Here is a 25,041-nt window from a genome sequence, read left to right on the forward strand (position 1 = left end):
GTGTCAAAATCTTCAGGGGCCCCGCGCCACTCAACGTCGTCGGAACCCCCGGTGAAGAAATCGCGACCGGCGGAGAGAGAATCATCGGAAGGCCATTCCAAGGACTCTTCTTTGAAGAAGGCCTCTTCATCCTCATCTTCAGCAAGGAAAGACAAAAAAGAAAAATCTAAATCCTCCTCGGGCGATCGTCATAGATCGGCCTCGAGTCGAGATGCAGAGAAACGCAGGTCGAGTTCGGAAAAGGCGGGAACGCCGCATAGGCCTGCACGACCACCACCGTCGTCGATGGTAGGGCAGTCGTCGACTACTTCTCTGCCGCTGACGCAGTTGGCCTCAACCGTTCCTGGACCGCAGATGACGAGGGCAACGATGACGGAGCCGACTATCGCTTCGTCGACAGAGATCCCGCAAGAGGCCTGGCGTCCAGAGGTATACGACCCAATTTTGCCAGAGACACTTCTGCAGCAAGAGGCCTTGTCGGTGTCCTCGGGAGACGAGGATGTGAGAATAGCTGGCCCTGCAGACCTAGGGTTACAGGTTACCAGGCCTCTCTCCGGGAGCATTCCGGGTTCTACCTCTCTGCTCAATCCACAGTCACTTTTGTCATTGGAAGTCTTATCCATGTTGCAAACGTTGCTGAAGACACTGGATGACAGACTACCTCGAACAAGTCCGGCCAGGTCGGTCATCGACGACCCGGGCCCGTCTCCTCGACCACTGCCTTCAACCCCCGCAGATGCAAACCTCTCGGCCCCACGCCGCGAGGAAGGGGAACTGATGGATTCGGATTCGGACTCGGACATCAGAGCCTCGTCAGTTGTCTTCTTTTCCCCCTCCAGGGATCCAACCTGGGAGTCCGAAGCAGAATTGGAAACCCCGAGGAGCCCGGCTCAGCCGTCTCCCCCAGACGATATTGGGTCATTTCACACCATGATGGCCAGGGCTTGTACAGAATTCGGGCTGGCCCAGGAAGCAGAGAAAAAGGACTGTTTTCTTTTCGACCACATGGGGAAAAGGAGACGGTCGGTGTTTTCAGTACCCATCCTGGATCATGTGTGGAAGGAAGGATTGCAGACCATGCGCCACCCTTTCTCGGAACCAGCGATAAAGGGTCGTCTATAGAAAAAATGTAAGGCCCCGGACTCTACTCCCAAGTGCCTTTCCTCCCAACCAACTCCTGACTCAGTGGTATCGGCAGCGGCTGCGAGGAAGGCGAGGGCTCAGCACAAGTGCACGACCCCCCCGGAAAGTGATGCCAGACGACAGGATGCTTTCGGCAAAAAAGTGCTGTCGGTAGGTGCTACCACAGTGAAGGCGGCCAATTCTCTAACCATAGTTGCCAGATACGACAGGGAGATGTGGCACCGGCTGGCTCCTATACTAGAACACCTTCCGGATGAAGATCGCAAAGCGGCTATGTTGCTGGTCAGGGAAGGTGAAGAGGCTTCCAATCATGCCATAAACATTGCAGTGGACCTCGCAGAGTCGGGGTTTAAGCAGGTGAATAACGGTGTGGTTCTCCGACGGCAGGCATGGCTAAAATGCACCAACTTCCGACCAGAGGTGCATTACAAGGTACTGGATATGCCTTTTGAAGGGGACCTCCTCTTCGGCGAGAAGGTGGACGAAGCCCTGACGTTCTGGGGGGCAGAGTATCATGTTACATCAACGAATGGGAGCAAATAACAACGGATCAATAGGTGTTGGACACTGTAAGATACGGACATTCCCTGCAATTCAATAGCAACCCTCCGCACATTCCACCAGCATTTGTAGCTCAATCCCATCTGAGCGTGTTGCAGCAGGAAGTACCACTTATGCTACAAAACGGTGCTATAGAATTGGTTCCGTCGTCACAAAGGGGTCAAGGGGTTTATTCCCGATACTTTGTGTGAAAAAGCCAAACGGAAAGTGGCGTCCCATCCTAGACCTGCGCGAGCTAAACAAATCGTTGAAAAGCATAAAGTTCAAGATGCTCACGCTCCAAGAAGTGATCCGGTCAGTTCAAGAAGGAGATTTTCTGGCGTCTCTGGACCTGCAGGACGCGTACTTCCACATACCGATGTGTCGGCGACACAAGAAGTTCCTAAGGTTTGTGGTAGGGCGGACTCACTACCAGTTCACAGTACTTCCCTTTGGACTGAAATCTTCTCCCAGAATGTTCACAAAATGTTTGGCCCCAGTGGCAGCCTGGCTGAGAAGGCAAGGCCATCATGTATACCCGTATCTCGACGACTGGTTGGTCAGGGGGTCCTCCCCTATGTCGACGCACAGGAGTTTGCAGGCATCCATGAACCTCTTACAACGGCTGGGGTTTGCGATAAACTTCGAGAAATCCTTGTTAACACCGTCAAGAAGCTTGGTGTTCCTGGGCGCACAGTTCGAGACCCAGTCAGGGTTAGTGAGACCATCCCTCAACAGGATCACCAAGCTCAGTCGATTGGCAGGTCAGTTGAAAATCAATACCAGACTGTCAGTGAGAAAATATACGTCGATCCTGGGCGCTATGGCATCCTGCATTCCTCTGGTGGGCAACTGCCGCCTGTTCATGAGGCCAGTGCAACAGTTTCTGGCGGACTGATGGACGCAGGCTCAAGGCCTCTGGTCAGACAAACTTACCGTCGACGACGACAAGCTCCTATTAGCTCTTCAGTGGTGGAAAAGCGTCCAGAATCTATCCAAAGGAGTACCCCTACAGGAGCCGGAGTTTTGGTTAACCATAGTGAATGACGCGTCCCTAACTGTCTGGGGGGCACACATGGGCACTCTGCAAACACAAGGCCGTTGGTCTCAGAGGGAATCTCTCCTACACATCAACGTTCTGGAACTAAGAGCAGTGCGCTGAGCCCTGAGGGTGTTCCTGCCTCACATCAGAGGGTCCACAGTGAGAGTTTTGATGGACAACACCACGGCAATGTTTTACTTGAGGAAGCAAGGCGGCTCACGATCCAGAACCCTTTCCATCAAAGCTCAGAAGGTGTGGCACTGGGCTCTGAAACACGATATATCCATCGTAGCTCATCACCTTCCAGGAGTAAGGAACGAACAGGCAGACTCGCTCAGCAGAAATATGGACCAGATTCACGAGTGGGAAATAGACACTGGTCAATTGTCAAAGGTCTTCGAGAAATGGGGGCGGCCTCCGCTGGATCTCTTTGCCACGAAGAGGAACAAGAAGTGCGAGATGTATGCCAGCAGGTGGCCACAGGAATGTTCGCTGGGAGAAGCGTTCTCCTTCCCGTGGACGGACAAGTTCCTCTATGCCATCCCTCCGTTTCCTCTGATACAGAGAACTCTGCAGTGGATACGCAGGTACAGGTGCCGAGTCATCCTGGTGACACCGTGTTCGCCGAGGCAGCCGTGGTTTTCCGACCTGCTTCACCTGTCAGCGGATCATCCGATAACGTTCACGAAGGTTCCCAACCTCCTGTCCCGGGACGAGGGAACAGTGTGTCATCACAATCCAGACAGTCTCAATCTCACAGCTTGGCTCCTGACTTTTCAGAATTTGGTGCCTTGAACATTTCCTCGGACTGTCGGAGGATCTTACAAGTTGCACGATCCCTTTCCACCAACAAGTCCTACAGGTGTAAGTGGAGAAGATTCTGTGCGTGGTGTCAAGGACAGACAGGAGTGCAACCTCTGAGGGTTACTCCGGAACAGCTTCTTCCGTACCTACTACACCTAGCAAAAAGCAGATTGTCCTTTTCATCACTAAAGGTTCACCTGGCGGCCATCTCTAGGTTCACAGGAAGAAGGAAGTCATCTCCCTTGTTTAGCGACAGGTTAGTGAAACACTTCATGAGAGGTTTGTTCCGGACATTCCCACCGGTTAAACGTTTTCCACCAACGTGGAGCCTGAATATAGTGCTAGCAGGGTTAATGAAACCACCCTTTGAGCCAATGGCCACATCGTCGATGAAGTTCTTGTCATGGAAAGTGGCTTTTCTAATAGCTATAACATCAGCTAGACGGATCTCGGAGTTGCAAGCGTTGGTCATAGACCCTCCGTACCTCAGATTTTTCAAGGACAAAGTGATTCGGTCAACAAGTCTCATCCCAAAAGTTCCTACAACTTATCATGAGCACTCATCCATTGTCCTGTCCACCTTCTTCGCGACCCCTTCATCTGCTGCGGAAAAGGTCCTACATACCTTGGACGTCAAGAGAGCTCTAAAATGTTATCTTCATCAAACTCAACAACTTCGATCTACGCAGCAACTCTTCGTTGCATATGGCCCTTTGGCAAAAGGGAAGGCAATTTCAAAACAGGGACTGGCCCGATGGGTCTCGTCGACGATTGCCTTCTGTCATTCAAAAGCGGGAAAACCGCTACAAGGACGTTCGAGAGCTCATTCAACCAGGGCGACTTCATCGTCAACGGCGTTGTGGGAAGGGTACCACTGACAGACATTTGCCAGGTGGCAGCATGGTCAGTGCCTGTTAGCGAGAATTCTCTCTTTAGGCTGAGTTTCCTAACCTAGTGAGTCCCCCAGCAGCTTTGCTGGATTTCTGGAGTTTGTTTTTTTCTCCTGCCAAGAGTGAGACTCTTTTTCCTCACACTCTTGGACATGATTTATTGTATTCCTTTGAATGTTAATGTGTTTTATGGGCTATAGGGTCCTTTACTCCGTAGGGTCTCATGTGTTTTTACTATGTGTGTTACACAGCACCCTCCGTGCAGTAACACAGGGGTGTCATAGTGACACCCCACCATAGACTCCATACCCTGGGACCGACTACTGTCTCCCAGGGCATGTGAAGTCACCATTGGCTTTACTAGTCCCAAATTATTAACAGACACCAGTACAAACCATCATATTGGGGACGTACTGGTCGGGACAATTCGATTGCCCCGGGGTCTGTTAGTCGAGGGGGCACGTCTCCGTCCCCCCTGATCGAGTTTTGGCTGGTGGCAGTGGATACTACTTTTTATATTCGACCGCGAATATATTCCTATGGGATTTTCCCATTTGTTCGTGGCTACCAACTTTAATTATTTAATTCTCATAGCCTCGAACATACCGCCGGTTTATTTAATCAATATTAATTCGCCGGTTGGTATTTTTTGCCAGGACTCGATTCTAAAATGGCGTTTGTGTTCTCTTCTGTGACTCCAACCCAAGTCGAGCCCTTTGTTCCACTTTTTGGCGGGCTTCTCCACAGAAGCCTCCAAAAGTGGTGCCCCTCTGTCTGGGTACCACCGGGTGTGTGGGAGGGGGTTTAGGCACCCTGGACTGAGTTACCTTGGCATGTTTGATTGACAGCTGTGCTGATTAAATGGGGGTATGCGCATAAAAGCAGGGCTTTGAGGACTGGAACTTCAGAAGTCGCCACAGGACCTGAGAATCCGATGAGGGAGAAGCTGAGCCGACCTACCACGATGACACCACAGGTGGAGCCCTGCGGAATCGACTCACCACTTCCCAACGACAGAGAATATCTCCCGGCTGGAGAGGCTTCTTCCCCTGACTGGTGGGCACAACCAGTTTACCTTCTTCTCTTCGCACCCCAGACCGGCTAGTGGTCGAATTGGCCGTGCCAAGCACCCCGGCAACCGGATAGCCACTTACCACTGGACCGGGAATAAAAGGACCACTCCTTTTACCTGAGAACTCCATGGCTGGTTTCTTCGCTGGCAGTGCAACGGACTCCTGTCTTCCTCCCCGACGAGATCCTCTCTTCCCCCGGACGAAGCACTGACTTGCATCCGCTGCCAGGAACAACTGCCCCCGCTGGAGTATTCTCACCACTTTACTGTGTCCGCCAGGCCTCCCTTTCTAAAGATTGCTACAAGGTAATAATAACCCATTAACCTTCTGGACTGGGCTGGCCGCCTTGACCTTCTAACTGGTCCCTTTCTTTGGTCCAACTCTTTTTGAACCTTTTCAAGACTTTCGTGCACTGCAACTGTGTGACCTTGGACACAATTCGTTTGATCCTCTTAAAGTGGATCCGGCCTACTGACTCTAAACTCACGGTGTGACTTTGCCTTCCTCTCTTGTTGTGTTCGTGAAAAGGTGTTGGGATCTGTTCCAATGTATTCTCTGCTTTTCTCTCCCTTTTTTTTAAAACAAATTATTAGAGTGCCATCTACGTCAAGCGCTCACCGCTGTCTGAAAATAAGTGGGGCTTTACTTAAGACTTGTCTAATATTCTTTTAAGGGAGTGTATATCTTTTAGTGACCGTGTTTTTGAATTGCTTACTACTAGTGCCTGTGTGTATTTCTAGATGTGGTTTTTAAATAAATAATTACATCTCTTTTACACCAAGCTCTGGTCAGTGTTTACCTGTTCTACTATGTTCTTTTGACCTATTGTGAATACTCTGTATACTGCCTAACTCTTCTTGAGGGAAGTCTGATTGCTCAGCCACAGCTACCAAGTGAATCTGTGTGGTACAGACTGCTACCAAGTGGGTTTACTGCCAAACACCTGTAGTCCTAAATATTTTGTAGTGGTCCCAGAGGGAACTGCACAGGTTTCTGCCTAACGGTGCCTCACACATTTACCCGCCACTACTGCCTCGAACGACAGCATGCGGACGAAATACAAATGGGAAGAGCAGTCTTGCGACATCTATTTCAATAAGGTAAGCCCTTTTTCAAGAAGGGTCTATGCTGATTTGGACATTTATATGTATGGATATATATATAGATATAAATGTATGCTTATGTATACTGTTATAGCTTTATATGCATATTGCTCTGCGCAGTTACTGTGGCACACTTTAAATTCGAATCTTATGTAAACGTGATATGCTGTATGCAGGATTGGGTGGGTGCCAGATTGCATTCACACCTCCTCCTCCTTTTTTCAGGATCACTGCTGTGCATTCTATTCTGAGCATGTGAATCCATGAAAGATCCATTGCTGGAGAAGGGAATAGTTTCTTACCTGTAACTCCATTTCTCCAGCATTGGTATCTTTCATGGATTCACATGCGCCCGCCGGCCTCCCCTAAATGCAATCGTCTTGTAGTTCTTGGTTTCACCCCATTCTGCTTTGGAGGAGTCGAAATCTGAAGGGAGCCGCGGGCGGGCGGCATTTATACCGCTACGTCCTAGTGGGGCGTGCATGCGCGGGCCAAAACGATGTAGATATGACACGAAAGTGTCGAACGTTTTCCTATGGGAAATGGCTTTATAAGCTTACCGAGGGATCCCAGTCTGTCGACGGGGAATATTCTAAGCATGTGAATCCATGAAAGATACCAATGCTGGAGAAATGGAGTTACAGGTAAGAAACTATTCCCTTCGCTCTCCAAGAGCAATTAGTCCAGTCATGCGTATTCAACATTGAATCGTATCCAAACTGAGGGCCTTCACATGCGGCAAAGCTTTGGAGGACATAATTGTGGGAAATAAATCAGTGACAGATAGGCCAGCATTAGCATCAGAGGAAAGATGTTCGACTGCTGGCTCACAGAGAGCCTTCCCCATAACCACGCGGCTCCAGTCCGTTTTTTGGATCCTGCAGCATTATCGTCATCATCAGGTAGGCCTCCTGCGGGCTGTGAAGTTCATGAGATGCAATATCAAGGTAATTGAACGCTTGCACTGCAACATGAGAACTGAATAGATGCAGATCAGAGAATCTGTGTTCATGCTGCATTTTAAATCATTTTGTACCATCCGGGCTATATTTACTATACTATCTACCACCTTCAATATGGCCGCCGTACAATAAAGCAGCCCAGCCCTCACCTCGATGCAGCCTGATGCTGCAGTGATTGTCCAGTGATCCTCACAAGTGAGCCAATCAGGGTAGCCGGCTGGCGTATGCCGGCCCCGCTGACAAAGGCCCACTTCTAAGGCCCTGTCTGTGCCTGTCTGGTCCTTGGAGGGCTCAGTGGGTACCCACCTCCTCCCCCATGGAGTTACCCTGATCATGGGTATGTTTGTCATGCTTCTGTATGCGATGGACTTAGTATTTGGTTGTTTTTAACATCTTTGCACCCCAGCAGGCATCTTGGTATGTTGGACATTCAAATTTGGTTGTTTTAACATCTTTGCAGCCCACTATGCATCTGTGTGCGCTAGACATTCGAATTTGGTTGTTTTAACATCTTTGCACCCCGCCATGCATCTGTGTGCGCTGGACATTCGAATTTGGTTATTTTAACATCTTTGCACCCCGCCATGTATCTGTGTGTGCTGGACATTCGAATTTGGTTATTTTAACATCTTTGCACCCCACCATGCATCTGTGTACCCTCCACTCATTCCTGTCCTGCACTATCCTTGCCTCTTACCTATCCCGTTGGTCCCCTCCCTCTTCCCCTTCCCTCTTTTATATTTAAAGCACTTTCACTATCTGAAATGTCATTAGGCCTATTATGATAGTTTTTCTCAGTTTTGTCTTCTCGTTCTCCTCCCCCAATCCCTCTCTCCTCTCTCTATGTTTAGCTCTTGCATTTTGAATCAACCGTCAGGCACAAACAATAATTGTGTCATATGTTGTCTACAGTTTGTTTTCCTCTTTGTTCTGTGTTGTACCTGCTAACACATCTGGCCCATTCTGAATGTTCCAATACCTATTAAGAATGTCTTTTTTCTGGGTTTTTTTCTGTTTTGCCTCCCTGTGTTGGAGCGCTTTGAAATGCTTGTTAAATCTATAGGTGCTATATAAATGACCAATAAATAAGTGAAGAGAGGCCAGAGTTTGCCAGAATAATATCAACAACTTTGGCTAGAATGTGTTTCAGATTTTGCTGTTCATTTGCTATGCTGGAACAGAGGAACAGAGTGTAAATAGAGAATCCACCGAAGCGGACATAGCGTTCAATGTGGATGACAAACACACACCTTCCTCAGCAGTAGAACCAGGAGGTTAAAATTGTATGGAATAGTCAGAGTCACTATTGCTGTCACTTTCAGGAGAGTATGATGAGCTTCACACCAGACATTCAAATTCCGGCATTGCAGAGATTTGTGTGCCAATCACGTTGTTATATTTAGGATCAGAATGCATTGTTTGCCTAGTTTCACCAACCGAATCCTTCCGTAGTCCCAAGCACAGCTTCAATAAAGAGTTATTGTTATCAATAGTGGAAGAACCCATGATACTCACATCAGAGTCTCTTCTCATCTCATTCATCAATCTTGCAAGGGATTCCAAAATGATTGCAGTATTAGCATTGTTGTTAGCAGGTAAAGTGTTAATTACAGCCGACCTGAAAAATCTGTGATTTTTGCACTTTCACCTTCTTTATTAGCAGGAACATCCTTTTTTAGGTACTGAATTAGTATTGCCGGCAGAAACAAAGCCGCCGAGCTGCTCAGCTGTTTACTTGCCTGCGCAGTAGCACTGTGCAGACCATATTTGCGTGCTTTCTGCTTTTTTCATTTCAATAGTACTGCTATTAATCCAACCTTGAAAAAGAATTCAAAGTTACTTAATAATTCACCCAAGAGGCAAGACAGCAATAAACCTACCCAAAGCCACTATTTTTCTGGAGGCTCTGCAAATATCAAATCGAATAAAGGAACTTTTCTACTCACTCTGTTTATCACAAGCATCCGCAAGCCTCCAAGGCTGATGTTCTGTCAAGTCAGTGTTAGGAAAATTCTCATCTAGGGCTAATTTCCCTCACCTAGTGAGTCCCCCAGCAGCTTTGCTGGACTTCTGGAGTTAATTTTTTTCAACTTGGTAAGAGTGAGAGCTTTTCCCCCACTCTTATCTGTGTTTTGCTATGTGTTTCTACCTGTTTTTGTGATTATGGACTCTGAAGTACACCACTTCAGTAGCTCTCTTCTTTTTGTGTGTCACACAGCACCTACAGTGCCGTGGCACAGGGTTGTCTTTGAGACTTCCCTTGACTCCATTTCTGAGGCGACTACCATCCCCCAGAAAAGGATAAAGTTACCATTAACTTTACTTAATCAATCTACCACAGATCCAGTACACCCCATCTTCCATGGTGTACTGGCAAGGGTTAACTCGTATCCCTTTTTATCTGTACCTCCTAGAGCATTGTTTCGCTCTTTTAACATCTAGACTTGGCTGGTGGCAGTGGTATCTACCCTAACTTTTCTACCACAATTATATTAGATAAACGTGGTACTGTTCTTGGCTATTATATTAGCCTTGAACATAAAACCGCTTGACCAAATCGTCATTCTTTTGGTTTCCGGTTGGGTTTATTCGCCATTTCTTTTTGTTAAAGTCCTACTTGTGTTTTACTTTGCGCTGCAAATTAGGTTTGCCTTCTTTGTTCACCGTCTTTTGGCGGGCTTCCTACTCAGAAGCCCTCCACCAGGCACCTGGGTGTCTAGGTGGGCTGAATGTGAGGGAGGGGTGTAGTCACCCCCTGCACAGGGTATCCTAGGAAACCCAAGTCACACTTTGTCATGATTGGCCATTGTAGTTGTCCGGGCGGGACAACCCCCCTGCTGGGTGATTGACAGCCAGGCTGTGTGAATGTGGGTTTTTCGCATAAAAAGGCAGGTCTCTTGGGCTAGAAGTCAGAGAGTCGCCACTGGACCTACAAGGAACCGAAGAAAAGCAGAGAGAACGACGGCTGCTGCAACTACCCCATCCCGGTGTAGCCTTGCAGCAGTCCCGAGCTATCTTCCCTTCAACGACTTAGAGAAGATCCAGTCCGGAGTCTTCTTCCCTTGATCTTGGTGGGGATAACCAGCTCATCTTCTACAGCCAAAGGATCCTCTTCCTTGGTCGAAATCGCTGCACACTGCTGTAGTGGTCCGGATAGCCACCTGAAGAGCTTCTCCTGTTTTTAAGGAGCGCACCTTTTATTCCTCGTCGCTGCTGCTGGCTTCATCCCTGTGTGGTGCAGACCCCCTTCTGACATCCTCCTTCACAACGAAGCTCCAGGAATCGTGGGTCTGCGGGAAACCAACATGAACAACTGCCAGGGCACCAGCTGCACCATTGGAACAAGGTACTGTGTTCTACTTGAGGAAACTGGGTGAATCCCTTTTCTTCCATTTTCCAAGGCTTGCTCTTGTCTTCCCTCCTTCTTATAACTTTTGCTTCCGAACATTGACAATATCGAAGGACTTTTGGCTACGTGGAGTCGTGAACTGTTTGTCTTTGTGATCTTCGGCAATAGGCCCCTGTGTCTTCCGACCCTGGCTCTGGCCCTTTGACTTTTGAACTCCTGTCTCTGAGTGTTTCTTGTTTCTGTCTGCCTAACAAAAATATTGCCTATGATTTTTGCCTCCAACTCCCTCTGGGTATCTCAGGTGCTAAGTGTGTTTTTGCCCCGGTAGCATTTCATGTCACGGATACGTGTTTATTTAGTAGACCGAACTGTGAAAAAGTGGTCGCAATCATATCCGCGGTAACGTGTTTTGTTCATAACACTGGTTCATTCAAACACACGGTACTTACCTTGAGACTTACTGTACAAAGTGAATTGGTTAGTTGTAGTATATTTAACATGTCGTTTTTATTTGAGTTTAATAGAAGTGTTGTGTTAATAACTAATGGTTTAAAAATAAATGTACTTATATTTTTTTACCTGAAACCTTGAGTCAGTGTTTGCTTGAGTCACAGTAATGGTGGTCCCTTTGTGTAATCTCTGCTACTGCTCATATACTCTTGAGATAAGCCTGGCTGCTCCGCCACTGCTACCACTCTGACATAGTAGTACAGGCTTGTACCAAAGGTAAAACTTGTATTGCCACCTGTAGTCTTAATTGTGTGTAGCACTGCACAGGATTCTGCCTAACAGTCGGCTTCAGCATTTACATTAGACAAGGTCAAAATCCACGCCAACCACAAGCATGCCGACTGCTCAACTTGCCCACTACAACACTAGCACACAAAGCACAAGATATGTTTGTTATATTATATTTCCTGAACAGTCACCAGACGGCGTGCCGGAAAGCTGTCCTGCCCTCCAGGTCCACAATATGCTGCAAGTCATATATAGATGCAGATCAGAACCAGACTGCCATGCTCCATGTATTCTAGGTGCAGGCGCCAATCACAGTAAATTTGCTAATTTTGCGGGTGAATTCTGACCTCTATGCCGTGCCGTGCAGAGCTGTGCTTCAGAAAACTCAGTGGACTAAAGGAAGCACAGAGGAAATAACCAGGCAACATAGCTACAGACAAAACGCAACGCGGAAATGTCTGTCAAGCCGCGCCAGACACCAAACCTTCACTGGCCACTTCTGACAGCACTTTACATAACAACCCCAATACTATTCTGGAAAAAGAGCCCCCGTTTAAAATGGCAATAATTCCCAATGTATCAGCTCCATTAGTTATAAATAGTAGGTGATCTTCCCCAATTTGACCAATGAGTTTCCTGGAAAACACCAATAAAAGTGAGAGCCCATAGGGATAAACCTCCTAATGAAAAAGTGGGTTTCCTTTCTGATAGGGGGATCTAGACTTAGTCCTCGTGAGGAAGCAGATGTCTTAAGAAATAGTAACAACTGACCCTTCCTTATTCCTCTTTTAACTTCTAGAGTGAAAGAGCCTGGAATGGGACACATAACTAGATGATGAATCTGATGATGCCATCACTCCTATCCCAATGGTGCCCTCTTCCCATATGGCCAGGGGACGGCAGCCGCTACCTGATCCTGAACGTAGGGGCAGCTACATGCAGGAGCATCTCATTGGGGGTGGTGACCTTCAAGGGGGTGATGCTTCATCAGATGGAACATGGTATCCCCCTCTCCCTTTTAGGGATGCCCCTTCTGTTCCCCATGCCTTAATGGCTTATTGCCATAACTCCCTTCTACCACCCAGAGAAACCAATGATATCTTCCCTTGTGTTGTGCATAGATTTCCTAAAACTCACTACCATTCCTATGAAAATAAAAGTACTGTGACGAGAAAGTTGCTTAGAGCAATAAATATCACTGACAGTGAGAAGCACATAATGCAGTCTAGTTGTAGGGAGCCGCTGATAGGTGTTGGGACATTTAAAAGGCACATCCAGCATGGCTGGCAGAGAGACCACAACCTGGAGGAGTCCCGAAGAGCCAAGACTGCCGAAGAGGAAGGAGAACAGGAGTGAGCGGACACAGGCATAATGCTGCTCTAGTAACGCTACCTGAGGAAACCTTCGGCCAGAACTCCAGCCTGTCTGTTGTGTGGAGCAGTATACCCGGATGTGAAGCCAGCTGCGGAAGTGATAACCCAGTGGAGAAGCGACCAGGAAGCAAGCGATGAGGAAGCAGCCAACCACCGAAGAAACCCAAATGCCACAAACCGGATGGGGAGAAGAACGCCTCCCCGAAAGCCACACAGTAAAGAAACAGATACGCTAAGGGCGCTGCACACTGAAGAAACAGGTACGCTAAGGGAGAGACGAGTGCTAAATGTCCAGGAGGCCATGGAGAACAGGGAACAAATAAGAATAACAGGGGAAAAGAACCCCAAAGGAGACACTAAGCCAAAGAACAAGTAATGTATATTGGCAAAGAGGCAAACCAAGACATGGGCCTCATTACGGCCTCTTTACGAGTCTGCCAGTAGCCCATCGGTAGACTCGCCTTACTGTTACCAGCGCACAATATCCTGTGTCGCTGGGATATTATGGGTGCCCGCAACGGCAGTAAGTTCCCATTCCTTGGAGTCACATAGGACTCTATGGAATGGGAACTACTGAATCACTGGCAGTAGAGCCTCAACTTTCGGCAGTTGAGTTCACTGCCCCTACCAGCAGACTCAGAGTAGTACCAGATGTTTTACTGGCATTTTTCCCAGACCGGGATACTTGTAATGACCTCCTATAGTAATGAAAATAGGCAGACATTAAGTGTGAAGCCCACCACCAAATATTATTGTGAAACAAGTTTACAAGTGCTACAAGAGAGACGCATGAATGAAAAACCCTGGCAAGGGAGTATACCAGTCACTGTGACGTTTGCACGTGTGTTGAAAAAAGCTCATGAAAGAAAGTGAATAACAAGAGAAAAGCCCTGGTAGGAGAGTATATCAGGAAAAACTGAGCTTGCATGTTAAGCATAAAAGAGGAAATCCCTACCAAGCAAAGTGTGTAAGCATTGTTAAACGAATGTATGGTGCACAGAGACTCTTTCTAAAATTGATTCTTCAGTGGACGAATTATCAACGAATCCTAACAGAGTAAAGCAAAAGATGTTTAGATATGTGTGGATATAGCTTAGGGCTGCTTTTTTGGAATATCGTTGCTTTAATTATCATTTTAATTGGACACTAAGGAATTACAACACTCCAGCACCATATGTCACAAGGCATCCGTCTAGGGAATTCAGGGTCCAAATGTTGATGCTAAAGTTAAATCTGCTCCCAACTATGAATGTTTTGGGCAGAAGAAGGAAGGTCTCTCAAGGGAAAAGCCTCTGCAGACATTGTGCTTTATATGACGAAACCTTAAAACATTTGTGTGTATCTTGTCCAATAATGCGTGTGTTGTGGTTGGAAAACACTGCGCTGCGCCCAGGCATACTTTGAAGAGGATTTATGGATTAGAATCTTTAATACTAATGTAATTTCTCTTTCTATTAGGTTACTAACATTTTTAAAAATTGTTTTGGTATAGGAGAAAGGGTTTATTTTTCTTCCTCGCTCCTCTTAGGTGTGTTAGATATTAAAATGACAGAAGCTGTTTGTAAACAAAGCTGTTAGGTTGCCTGGGTCACTCATTCATTGTGGTTTGTTGTTAATATGTACACTTGCTGTTGTTTTAATATCTTTTATATTTTAATATTGTAGTATCCATAAGATCCTCTGGGATTGCTAGTGTTAAGATCTGTTCATATTTTATAGTTTTAAAGTCCACAGTTTTAACTGATTATTTATTGATTATAAATCACGCAAAAAAAACAAATGTAATTAATTGATTGTGATTTACTGTGATTTTAATGTTGATGATTGATGTGTGAAATGTTCAGTTTTGTAATACACACACAATAAATAAATAAATAAATTGTTAAATGAAGCGTAAGAAAAAAGATTTGGCAGGAGAGTATACCAGGTGAAGCTGAGTTGCATAACATACAAGTCACTTTTGTTGTTGTTGTACAGAGACATTTAAGGAAGAATCATACCCTTAAGAAAGAATGGGATGCATGCTGGCTGCAACAATGGGGCGTCTAAACAAATTGCAGCTGGCTTGCCACATAATACATCTCAAAGTTTGGTACCCTTATACCTCCTTGGCCATGCGTACCGTGCAGTTTAGTCAGGACTAGACTCCACCTGCCATTGTTCCACAAAAAACCCTACATAATGTATCAAGTTGTTTGAAAAAACTTTTTGGTATATGGTACGGAATGTTGGCAAAGCAGTGGCCACGGGATGGCTACCATCTTCAAGAGCGAGGCTCAACCAATCAATGAAAGGGGAAGCTTCGCCCAGAAGTCTGTGGATTTTGACAGCCCACTTAACCACCTTCAGTGTGTTGTGTAAATGTTCATCCCCAGGGTCATGGTATACCTCCACTCCCACGTACCTGAACATGTCCACCACCCACTTGATTGGGAGCACTGGCAACAATCTTGTAATCGTACGACAATATCCTGCCAACGGGAACAGATTCGACTTCTGTGTGCTCACCATGATGCCTGAGAGCTCTACATAGCGTTCCAACACTTCTAGCACATATTCTAGATTAGTCTTAGGTTGCTGTAGGTACAGCAACATGTCATCAGCATATAGGGATACCAAGTGCCACGTGCCCTCTACGTTAATTCCCGCCTCTTTATATTCATTTCGGAGGTAGGCAGCCAGTGGCTCCAGCGCCAGGACAAAAAGCATTGGCGACCAAGTACATCCCTGTCTTATGCCCTTCTGTAAGGCCCACTGTTCTGAGATTAGGCTATCTGTTTTGTCTCTGGCTACCGGCAGGCTATATAATAGTTGGACCCATTTAATATAGTTAGGGCCTATCCCAAACCTCCTTAATGTGGCTAACAACCTAGGCCATCTGACTGAATCGAACGCCTTGACTGCATCCTGTGAAGCCACGGCATACTGGTCTGTGCTGTCCCTGGTATAGTCTATTATATGGTGTAGCCTACGCAGGTTACATGTGATGCTCCTCCGTGGCACATATCCTGTTTGGTCCGGATGTATTAGTGTGGCTATTGAAGCTTTTAATCTATTTTCCAGCAAACCCTGATAGTATCATCCCATCTTGATTAAGTAATGAGAGAGGCCTATACGACCCAAGATCTGTGTCTGCTTTATTTGGCTTATGAAGGGGTATAATAATGGATTCTCTTAATGATAACGTGAGGACTTCCGCATTGCCAATAATGGAGGTGCCACCTCCTTAGCGTGTTCCTTGTAAAAGCTGCTAGGCAATCCATTGGTGCCTGCCGTTTTGCCTGTAGGGAATTCCCCAATCGAGGTCACCCGCTCATCCAGGGTTATGGGTGCTTCCAATAGTTCAATTGCCCTAGCGTCTAAGGTGGAGAGTTCTTTCTGCTTAATGGCTTCTTCTATATCTGATATCTGCACTTCCGGGATGCTGTCATATAGGGACTTATAATCTCAAAAAACTCTCATTTATCGCGGCTTGTCTTACATGCAACCTGCCATCGCCAACTACAACTGGACCTATCATGTGACGCTGTGTGTCGCTCTTGTACAACCAAGCAAGCATTCTGCCCGGTTTGTCTCCTTCAGCGTGCTGTTTCTCTACGGTTTTCTCCCGTTGTCTCTGCACCAGTAAAGATCTACAGGGTAATTCATGGAATTTCGCACAAAAGTGTTGCACGCGGCTGGCGCCCAGCGTGCCAGTGCGAATGTTTGCGCCAGCCGTGTGCGCTAAAATCAATTTCCGCGCACATCGTATTCATGGATTTTCGCATCCAAAACCAGCCGTGGCGCAGCGACCCTGCAGCAGCGCCAGTTACGCCCCCAAGAACGCCCTTGCGCAAGGAAAAGCCTTCAAAATCCCCAAATAATCGCAAAGGGCTGCGCTAACCCTGGACCAGTTCACAGGGCTGGCAAACAGCAAACGCCAAGCGGTGAACGTGTATTTCAGTGGTTCGCGGGAAGTTCCACACGCGATTGTCCTGTGTACGTGTGCATCAGGGGTGCGTGGGAAGTAACACACGCAAAAGCAGCAGGGTACGTGTATTTCAGGGGTGCGCGGGAAGTATCACACGCAAAAGCAGCAGGGTACGTGTATCTCAGGGGTGCGCGGGAAGTATCACGCAAGAGCAGCAGGGTACGTGTATCTCAGGGGTGCGCGGGAAGTATCACACGCGATTCCATCAGGGTACGTGTATTCCAGGGGTGCGCGGGAAGTAACACACGCAAAAACAGCAGGGTACGTGTATTCCAGGGGTGCACAGAAAGTATCACACGCAAAAGCAGCAGGGTACGTGTATTCCAGGGGTGCACGGGAAGTATCACATGCAAAAGCAGCAGGGTACGTGTATTTCAGGGGTGCGCGGGAAGTATCACACGCAAAATCAGCAGGGTACGTGTATTTCAGGGGTGCGTGGGAAGTATCACACGCAATTCCATCAGGGTACGTGTATTCCAGGAGTGCGCGGGAAGTATCACACGCAAAAGCAGCAGGGTACGTGTATCTCAGGGGTGCGCGGGAAGTATCACGCAAAAGCAGCAGGGTACGTGTATCTCAGGGGTGCGCAGGAAGTATCACACGCGATTCCATCAGGGTACGTGTATTCCAGGGGTGCGCGAGAAGTATCACACGCAAAAACAGCAGGGTACGTGTATTCCAGGGGTGCACAGAAAGTAGAAAGTATCACACGCAAAAGCAGCAGGGTACGTGTATCTCAGGGGTGCGCGGGAAGTATCACACGCGATTCCATCAGGGTACGTGTATTCCAGGGGTGCGCGGGAAGTATCACACGCAAAAACAGCAGGGTACGTGTATTCCAGGGGTGCACAGAAAGTATCACACGCAACAGCAGCAGGGTACGTGTATTCCAGGGGTGCACGGGAAGTATCACATGCAAAAGCAGCAGGGTACGTGTATTTCAGGGGTGCGCGGGAAGTATCACACGCAAAATCAGCAGGGTACCTGTATTTCAGGGGTGCGTGGGAAGTATCACACGCAATTCCATCAGGGTACGTGTATTCCAGGAGTGCGCAGGAAGTATCACACGCAAAAGCAGCAGGGTACGTGTATCTCAGGGGTGCGCGGGAAGTATCACGCAAAAGCAGCAGGGTACGTGTATCTCAGGGGTGCGCGGGAAGTATCACACGCGATTCCATCAGGGTACGTGTATTCCAGGGGTGCGCGAGAAGTATCACACGCAAAAACAGCAGGGTACGTGTATTCCAGGGGTGCACAGAAAGTATCACACGCAAAAGCAGCAGGGTACGTGTATTCCAGGGGTGCACGGGAAGTATCACATGCAAAAGCAGCAGGGTACGTGTATTTCAGGGGTGCGCGGGAAGTATCACACGCAAAATCAGCAGGGTACGTGTATTTCAGGGGTGCGCGGGAAGTATCACACGCAATTCCATCAGGGTACGTGTATTCCAGGAGTGCGCGGGAAGTATCACACGCAAGAGCAGCAGGGTACGTGTATTTCAGGGGTGCGCAGGAAGTTCCACACACGATTCCATCAGGGTACGTGTATTACAGGGGTGCGCGGGGAGCACCACACGTGAATTGCACGTGTGGGTCCCCCCAGGTGTTCCCTCTACACCCTCCACGGCCCCTGCAGGTGGCCCACACCACAGGGGCCTACCCAGCACATGTCCTGCAGGCACCCCATCCACCATGGCCATGCCCCCCAGCCAACCCACATGCCACCTTGCACTACTGCCCACCAACGCATGTCCCCCTGCACCCCCAGCCACCAGGGGTAGCCTCCACCAGGCCCCCACTCATGTCTCCTACCACCCCCACCCCCCCAGCAGTAGGGGTGTCACGTTTTATTAGTTTTATGATGGTACGATAACCTTCTTGCCAAATGACGGTATATCATGGTTATCGCGGTATAGCAGGTGTAGTTAACCAATCTTAGCAAATATTTTCTAAAAGGTCATACATTGTCAGATTTATCATCACAAACAAAACCAGGCACCCAGGGCCAGAATTGGGCTTTTCAACATACTTTCCACTGAAATGCCATCCCTTGCTTCCACCAAACACAAACGCACGTGTGGAGAGGGTGGGCGGGGGGGCTGCTGCAACTGGCAAAGCAAACTGAATAGCTTTTCTTAAGTGGTCATTTTGGCTTTTAGCTCCCCCACTGGCTACTGGTGAAGATGAACATGTTGCCATCTTTATAACCTGCATGCCACAGATCAATGGAGGCTGATGGTCGTATAAGCTTGTGCGCATACACACACATGCACACGCACGCTCTCTTTACGTTACAGCCTTTAGTTTACTTGCGGGCCAAAAGAAGATGTTCATGTAATCACAGAGATATTACGCTTTGGTATGGCAGCAGGGAATACCCACAGAGATGAGTGAATTCCGCAGTGTGACTTATTGTGTGTAAATTCAATGATAGAACCAGGCAAATACCCCATTGTCTTATGTTTAGCAAACATTATCCATTATAAATATATATACCCCAAAGCCGCCAACCCAAAGTAAACTCCCTTCTTGGCACTGTATTTATTCTTCCTATTGCTAACATATTGATTTTTTTGTCAGGCACATGTGGTTTATGGAATGGCATTAAAAACTGCTCCAACTGAAACTACTTGGCAGATGGCACATCCAACAGTGCAAGACCAAGACTGTGCATCACTTGCTTACTGCAGCCTTTCCAAATTAGATAGAAAAGCGCACTTAACGGTATGAACGGTATACAGGTATAAACAATGTGACGGTTATTATTGTTCAATTGAGTGGTTCACGGTATCTTTAACGGTATACCGTTATACCGTTACATCCCTACCCAGCAGTGCAGGGGCACCCTCCACCAGGCCCCCACTCATGTCCCCCTGCACCCCCACCCCCCAGCCACCAGGGGCAGCCTCCACCAGGCCCCCACCCATGTCTACCACCACCCCCACCCCCCAGCAGTGCAGGGGCAGCCTCCACCAGGCCCCCCCTCATGTCTCCCATCACCCCCACCCCCCAGCCACCAGGGGCAGCCTCCACCAGGCCCCCACTCATGTCTCCCACTACCCCCACCCCCCAGCAGTGCAGGGGCAGCCTTCACCAGGCCCCCACTAATGTCTCCCATCACCCCCACCCTCCAGCCACCAGGGGGAGTCTCCACCAGGCCCCCACTCATGTCTCCCACCACCCACACCCCCCAGCCACCAGGGGCAGCCTCCACCAGGCCCCCACTCATGTCTCCCACCACCCCCACCCCCCAGCAGTGCAGGGGCAGCCTCCACCAGGCCCCCACTCATTTCTCCCACCCCCCACCCCCCAGCAGTGCAGGGGCACCCTCCACCAGGCCCCCACTCATGTCCCCCTGCACCCCCACCCCCCCAGCCACCAGGGGCAGCCTCCACCAGGCCCCCACCCATGTCTACCACCACCCCCACCCCCCAGCAGTGCAGGGGCAGCCTCCACCAGCCCCCCACTCATGTCTCCCATCACCCCCACCCCCCAGCCACCAGGGGCAGCCTCCACCAGGCCCCCACTCATGTCTCCCACCACCCCCACCCCCCAGCAGTGCAGGGGTAGCCTCCACCAGGCCCCCACTCATGTCTCCCATCACCCCAGCCACCAGGGGCAGCCTCCACCAGGCCCCCACTCATGTCTCCCATCACCCCCACCCCCCAGCCACCATGGGCAGCCTCCACCAGGCCCCCACTCATGTCTCCCATCACCCCCACCCCACAGCCACCAGGGGCAGCCTCCACCAGGCCCCCACACATGTCTACCACCACCCCCACCCCCCAGCAGTGCAGGGGCACCCTCCACCAGGCCCCCACTCATGTCCCCCTGCACCCCTACCCCCCAGCCACCAGGGGCAGCCTCCACCAGGCCCCCACTCATGTCTCCCACCACCCCCACCCCCCAGCAGTGCAGGGGCAGCCTCCACCAGGCCCCCACTCATGTCTCCCACCACCCCCACCCCCCAGCAGTGCAGGGGCAGCCTCCACCAGGCCCCCACTCATGTCTCCCACCACCCCCACCCCCCAGCAGTGCAGGGGCAGCCTCCACCAGGCCCCCACTCATGTCTCCCACCACCCCCACCCCCCAGCCACCAGGGGCAGCCTCCACCAGGCCCCCACTCATGTCTCCCACCACCCCCAGCCACCAGGGGCAGCCTCCACCAGGCCCTCACTCATGTCTCTCATCACCCCCACCCCCCAGCCAACAGGGGCAGCCTCCACCAGGCCCCCACACATGTCTACCACCACCCCCACCGCCAAGCAGTGCAGGGGCAGCCTCCACCAGGCCCCCACTCATGTCCCCCTGCACCCCCACCCCCCAGCCACCAGGGGCAGTCTCCACCAGGCCCCCACACATGTCTCCCATCACCCCCACCCCCCAGCAGTGCAGGGGCAGCCTCCACCAGGCCCCCACTCATGTCTCCCATCACCCCCATCCCCCAGCAGTGCAGGGGCAGCCTCCACCAGGCCCCCACTCATGTCTCCCACCACCCCCCAGCCACCAGTGGCACCCTCCACCAGGCCCCCACTCATGTCCCCCTGCACCCCCACCCCCCAGCCACCAGGGGCAGCCTCCACCAGGCCCCCACCCATGTCTACCACCACCCCCACCCCCCAGCAGTGCAGGGGCAGCCTCCACCAGGCCCCCACTCATGTCTCCCATCACCCCTACCCCCCAGCCACCAGGGGCAGCCTCCACCAGGCCCCCACTCATGTCTCTCACCACCCCCACCCCCCAGCAGTGCCCACCCCCCAGGCACCAGGGGCAGCCTCCACCAGGCCCCCACACATGTCTACCACCACCCCCCAGCAGTGCAGGGGCAGCCTCCACCAGGCCCCCACTCATGTCTCCCATCACCCCCAGCCACCATGGGCAGCCTCCACAAGGCCCCCACTCATGTCTCCCACCACCCCCACCCCCCAGCCACCAGGGGCAGCCTCCACCAGGCCCCCACTCATGTCCCCTATCAGCCCCACCCCCCAGCCGTGCGATTTGCCTGGGTACATGTACTTCGGGGTGCACGGGAAGTTCCACACGCGATTGGCCTGGGTACGTGTACTTCGGGGTGCGCGGGAAGTTACACACGCGATTGGCCTGGGTACGTGTACTAAGGGGTGCGCGGGAAGTTCCACACGCGATTGGCCTGGGTACGTGTACTTCGGGGTGCGCGGGAAGTTCCACACGCGATTGGCCTGGGTACGTGTATTTCGGGGTGCGCGTGAACTTCCACACGCGACTGGGCCTGTGAGAGTGGGGTACGTGTATTCCAGGGGTGGGCGGGAATATTTACTCGCGACTGGGCCTGGGAGAGCGTGCCTCGTGTATTCCTGGGGTGGGCGGGAAGATTCACACGTTCGCCTACGACGTGCTGAAAAATAAATGGTCTAATCCTGAAACACGTACGCCAGCATGAAGCAGGCGTACGTCGACCCGCGCAGCATAAAAGTGCACGCAAACAACAAACAAGCTCAGACGCCAGGATGAATATACCGTTCCTAGCAGCAGTGGCCGTGGGTTACCAAAGGAGGACGAGGAGGATAGTGAGGGCCAGAATTTTCACTCCCAGAACCAGCCTTTTTGGGATGCCTGATGACCAGGTGTATGGGAGGTACAGGTTTCCACCACACATTATTCTGGACCTGGTCAGTGAGTGGGAGGATGACCTCACATCACCCACCCTGTGCTCCCAAGCACTCAGCCCCCTGGAGAAGGTCCTCAATGTACTGCACTTCTTGGCCACATGATAATTTCAGCGGACAAGTGCCCTAGTGGGTGGGGTGTCACAGGCCACGCAGTCACGCTGCCTACACCAGGTCTTGAACATCATCACTGCACACCCATCAGTCCGTAGGCACATATACCTGCCCAGGACACCTGCAGAAAGGCAGGCTGCCACCCTCGATTTCTACGGTGTGGCACAATTCCCAAAAGTGCTAGGTGCCATTGACTGCACCCATGTGGCACTACGTCCCCCCAGGGCATCTGAGCACATCTATAGCAAGCACTGGCATTCCATCAACGTGCAGGTAGTATGTAATGCTAAGGGAATCATCACCTCAGTATATGCCAACTATCCAGGGTCCACCCACGACAGCTTCATTTACCGAATGTCTACCCTAAGCCGGGACCTAGAAGCTGGGCGGCATGGCAATACATGGCTGCTTGGTGAGTATGAATGCCACTGCACATGCATGCATGTCAGATGCAGAGTTATGTCACTACCCCACTAATGATACCCATCACCTCCTCACCAGGGGACAGTGCCTACCCTATGAGCACCCACATGATGACGCCAATTCGGAACCCCATCATGCCTCCAGAGGTAAGATACAACACAGCCCATATTGCAACCCGGGGCATAGTGGAGCGCACATTCGGAGTGCTCAAGTCACGCTTTCGCTCCCTTGACCGTTCTGGCGGGCAGCTGTTATATGCGCCCCCAGTAGTGTGCAGGATCATAGTGGCAGCATGTGTCCTGCACAATGTTGCAACACGCCGGGGCCTGGCTGTGGACATGGTGGTGCCACACATCCCCAACCACATGCACGCCCGCTGCGCATGGGAGGGGAGAGGACACAGGGTGAGGCAGCCCGTACGCAGCTGGTGGCTAATTACTTCACATAGAAATCACACCCCAGTGGAGTCCACACAGCCCTGGCACATACCATCTGATAAGCAATGATGACTCGACCTGACAATTAAGACGAACAAAGGGACAGTCAACTGTCAGAACCATAGCAGCCTGAGATTGTTCATGTGGAAGTGTCACAAAGTGTGCATTCCCAACCTACACAAACACCACCAATGCAGTGTCATCAAAAGACACTTCCATGCTGCAGAAATGAATACCCACTCGCAAAATACTACATGAAAACAGTGCCATGTCACCCAACCCCTCCCCGGCATGGCCACACAACACACCATGGCATGTCATGCAATGTGAGAGGAAACAAATGAATCCCCACAACATGCCCCAAGTGTCACCAGCTACAGTGTCCCTAATGGAAACATGTCCACACATGAAATGCTCACAGTAATGCAGGACCTACAACACACATTACCAAATACTTACCAAGAATACCAATCACCTACACAACCTCCAACCTACCTTAAACATGGCATTACAGACTTAAGAATTTGCTAGCCTCACTCCCTGATGATGCCAGTCCTCCAAACACCTCCAAGTATACAGTGTTAGCGCCACGCAAGAGTGTAGGTGCACTGCTTACAACATGGACTCCAGTTCCAAGGTAGACCGCATTGTGAAGACATGAGGAATGGACCTGCAAATTAGGAGGATGAGATGGATGCAGAGGCACATATCAATACACCATGCAGTGTACAATACAACAACAATATGCACTATGAATGTATAAACAGTATTGACGACAGACTGCCCACACAGCTCATGGGAGTCCAATGTCACCATGTACGTCAATGTCACTTGGGCACACCCCTTGCAAGCCCATGGAAATGGGAAGCAGGAGGGGTGTGTGTCACAAAAACCCAAGCATCTGAACCAAATTCATGACAAGCCTGCATGTGCCCAGCCACAATGCAGCATATGCCCACGGGGGCCACACAAGGCAACACACTGTCCCAAAAAAAAAAAATTGGTCATTAATGGGCCCGGGGGGTGGGGGAGGCCACCCAGGAGGTCCGAGGATAGGGTGCACACCAAAACCCACCTGTGTGGATCTTGCGGAAAAAAAAACACCTCCATGGGCTCATGGCCTACACGGCTACCCTATTGTGGGAGTATCACTGCTGTCGCTCTCCTCACCCTCTGCAGCTGCATCAGGAGGTGGTGGCACTATGGGAGGCAGCCCACACAAAGCCCTAGTCTGTTCCTCCATGGCTGCAAGCATGCGGGTGTGGTAGGTCTCGTTCTGGAGGATAAGTGTGCAGAGGTCCCCATGCAACAACTCACGGGATGCCCGGACCTCCGCCCTAGTTGCCTGCATCTCAGCTGAGAGCGTACGTGTGAGACGCTCCAGCTGCTGTTCTGTCCTTCTGTTTGTTGAAGCCTCAAGCTCAACAAGAATCAT

General features: G+C 50.3%; 1 protein-coding gene across 1 annotated transcript in view; it reads left to right on the forward strand.

Moving 5' to 3' along the window:
- The first annotated feature begins 369 nt into the window (after positions 1-369).
- Positions 370-25,041, forward strand: part of LOC138582687 (volume-regulated anion channel subunit LRRC8C-like) — an 83,105-nt gene continuing 58,433 nt past the window's right edge. Inside the window, exon 1 of the mRNA XM_069654237.1 lies at positions 370-812. Coding sequence (XP_069510338.1) covers positions 370-812 — 443 coding nt within the window. The remainder of the gene's footprint in view (positions 813-25,041) is intronic.

This window comes from Ambystoma mexicanum, chromosome 3q, assembly GCF_040938575.1.
Source record: "Ambystoma mexicanum isolate Mex_15411 chromosome 3q, UKY_AmexF1_1, whole genome shotgun sequence".
Classification (NCBI taxonomy): Eukaryota; Metazoa; Chordata; class Amphibia; order Caudata; family Ambystomatidae; genus Ambystoma; species Ambystoma mexicanum.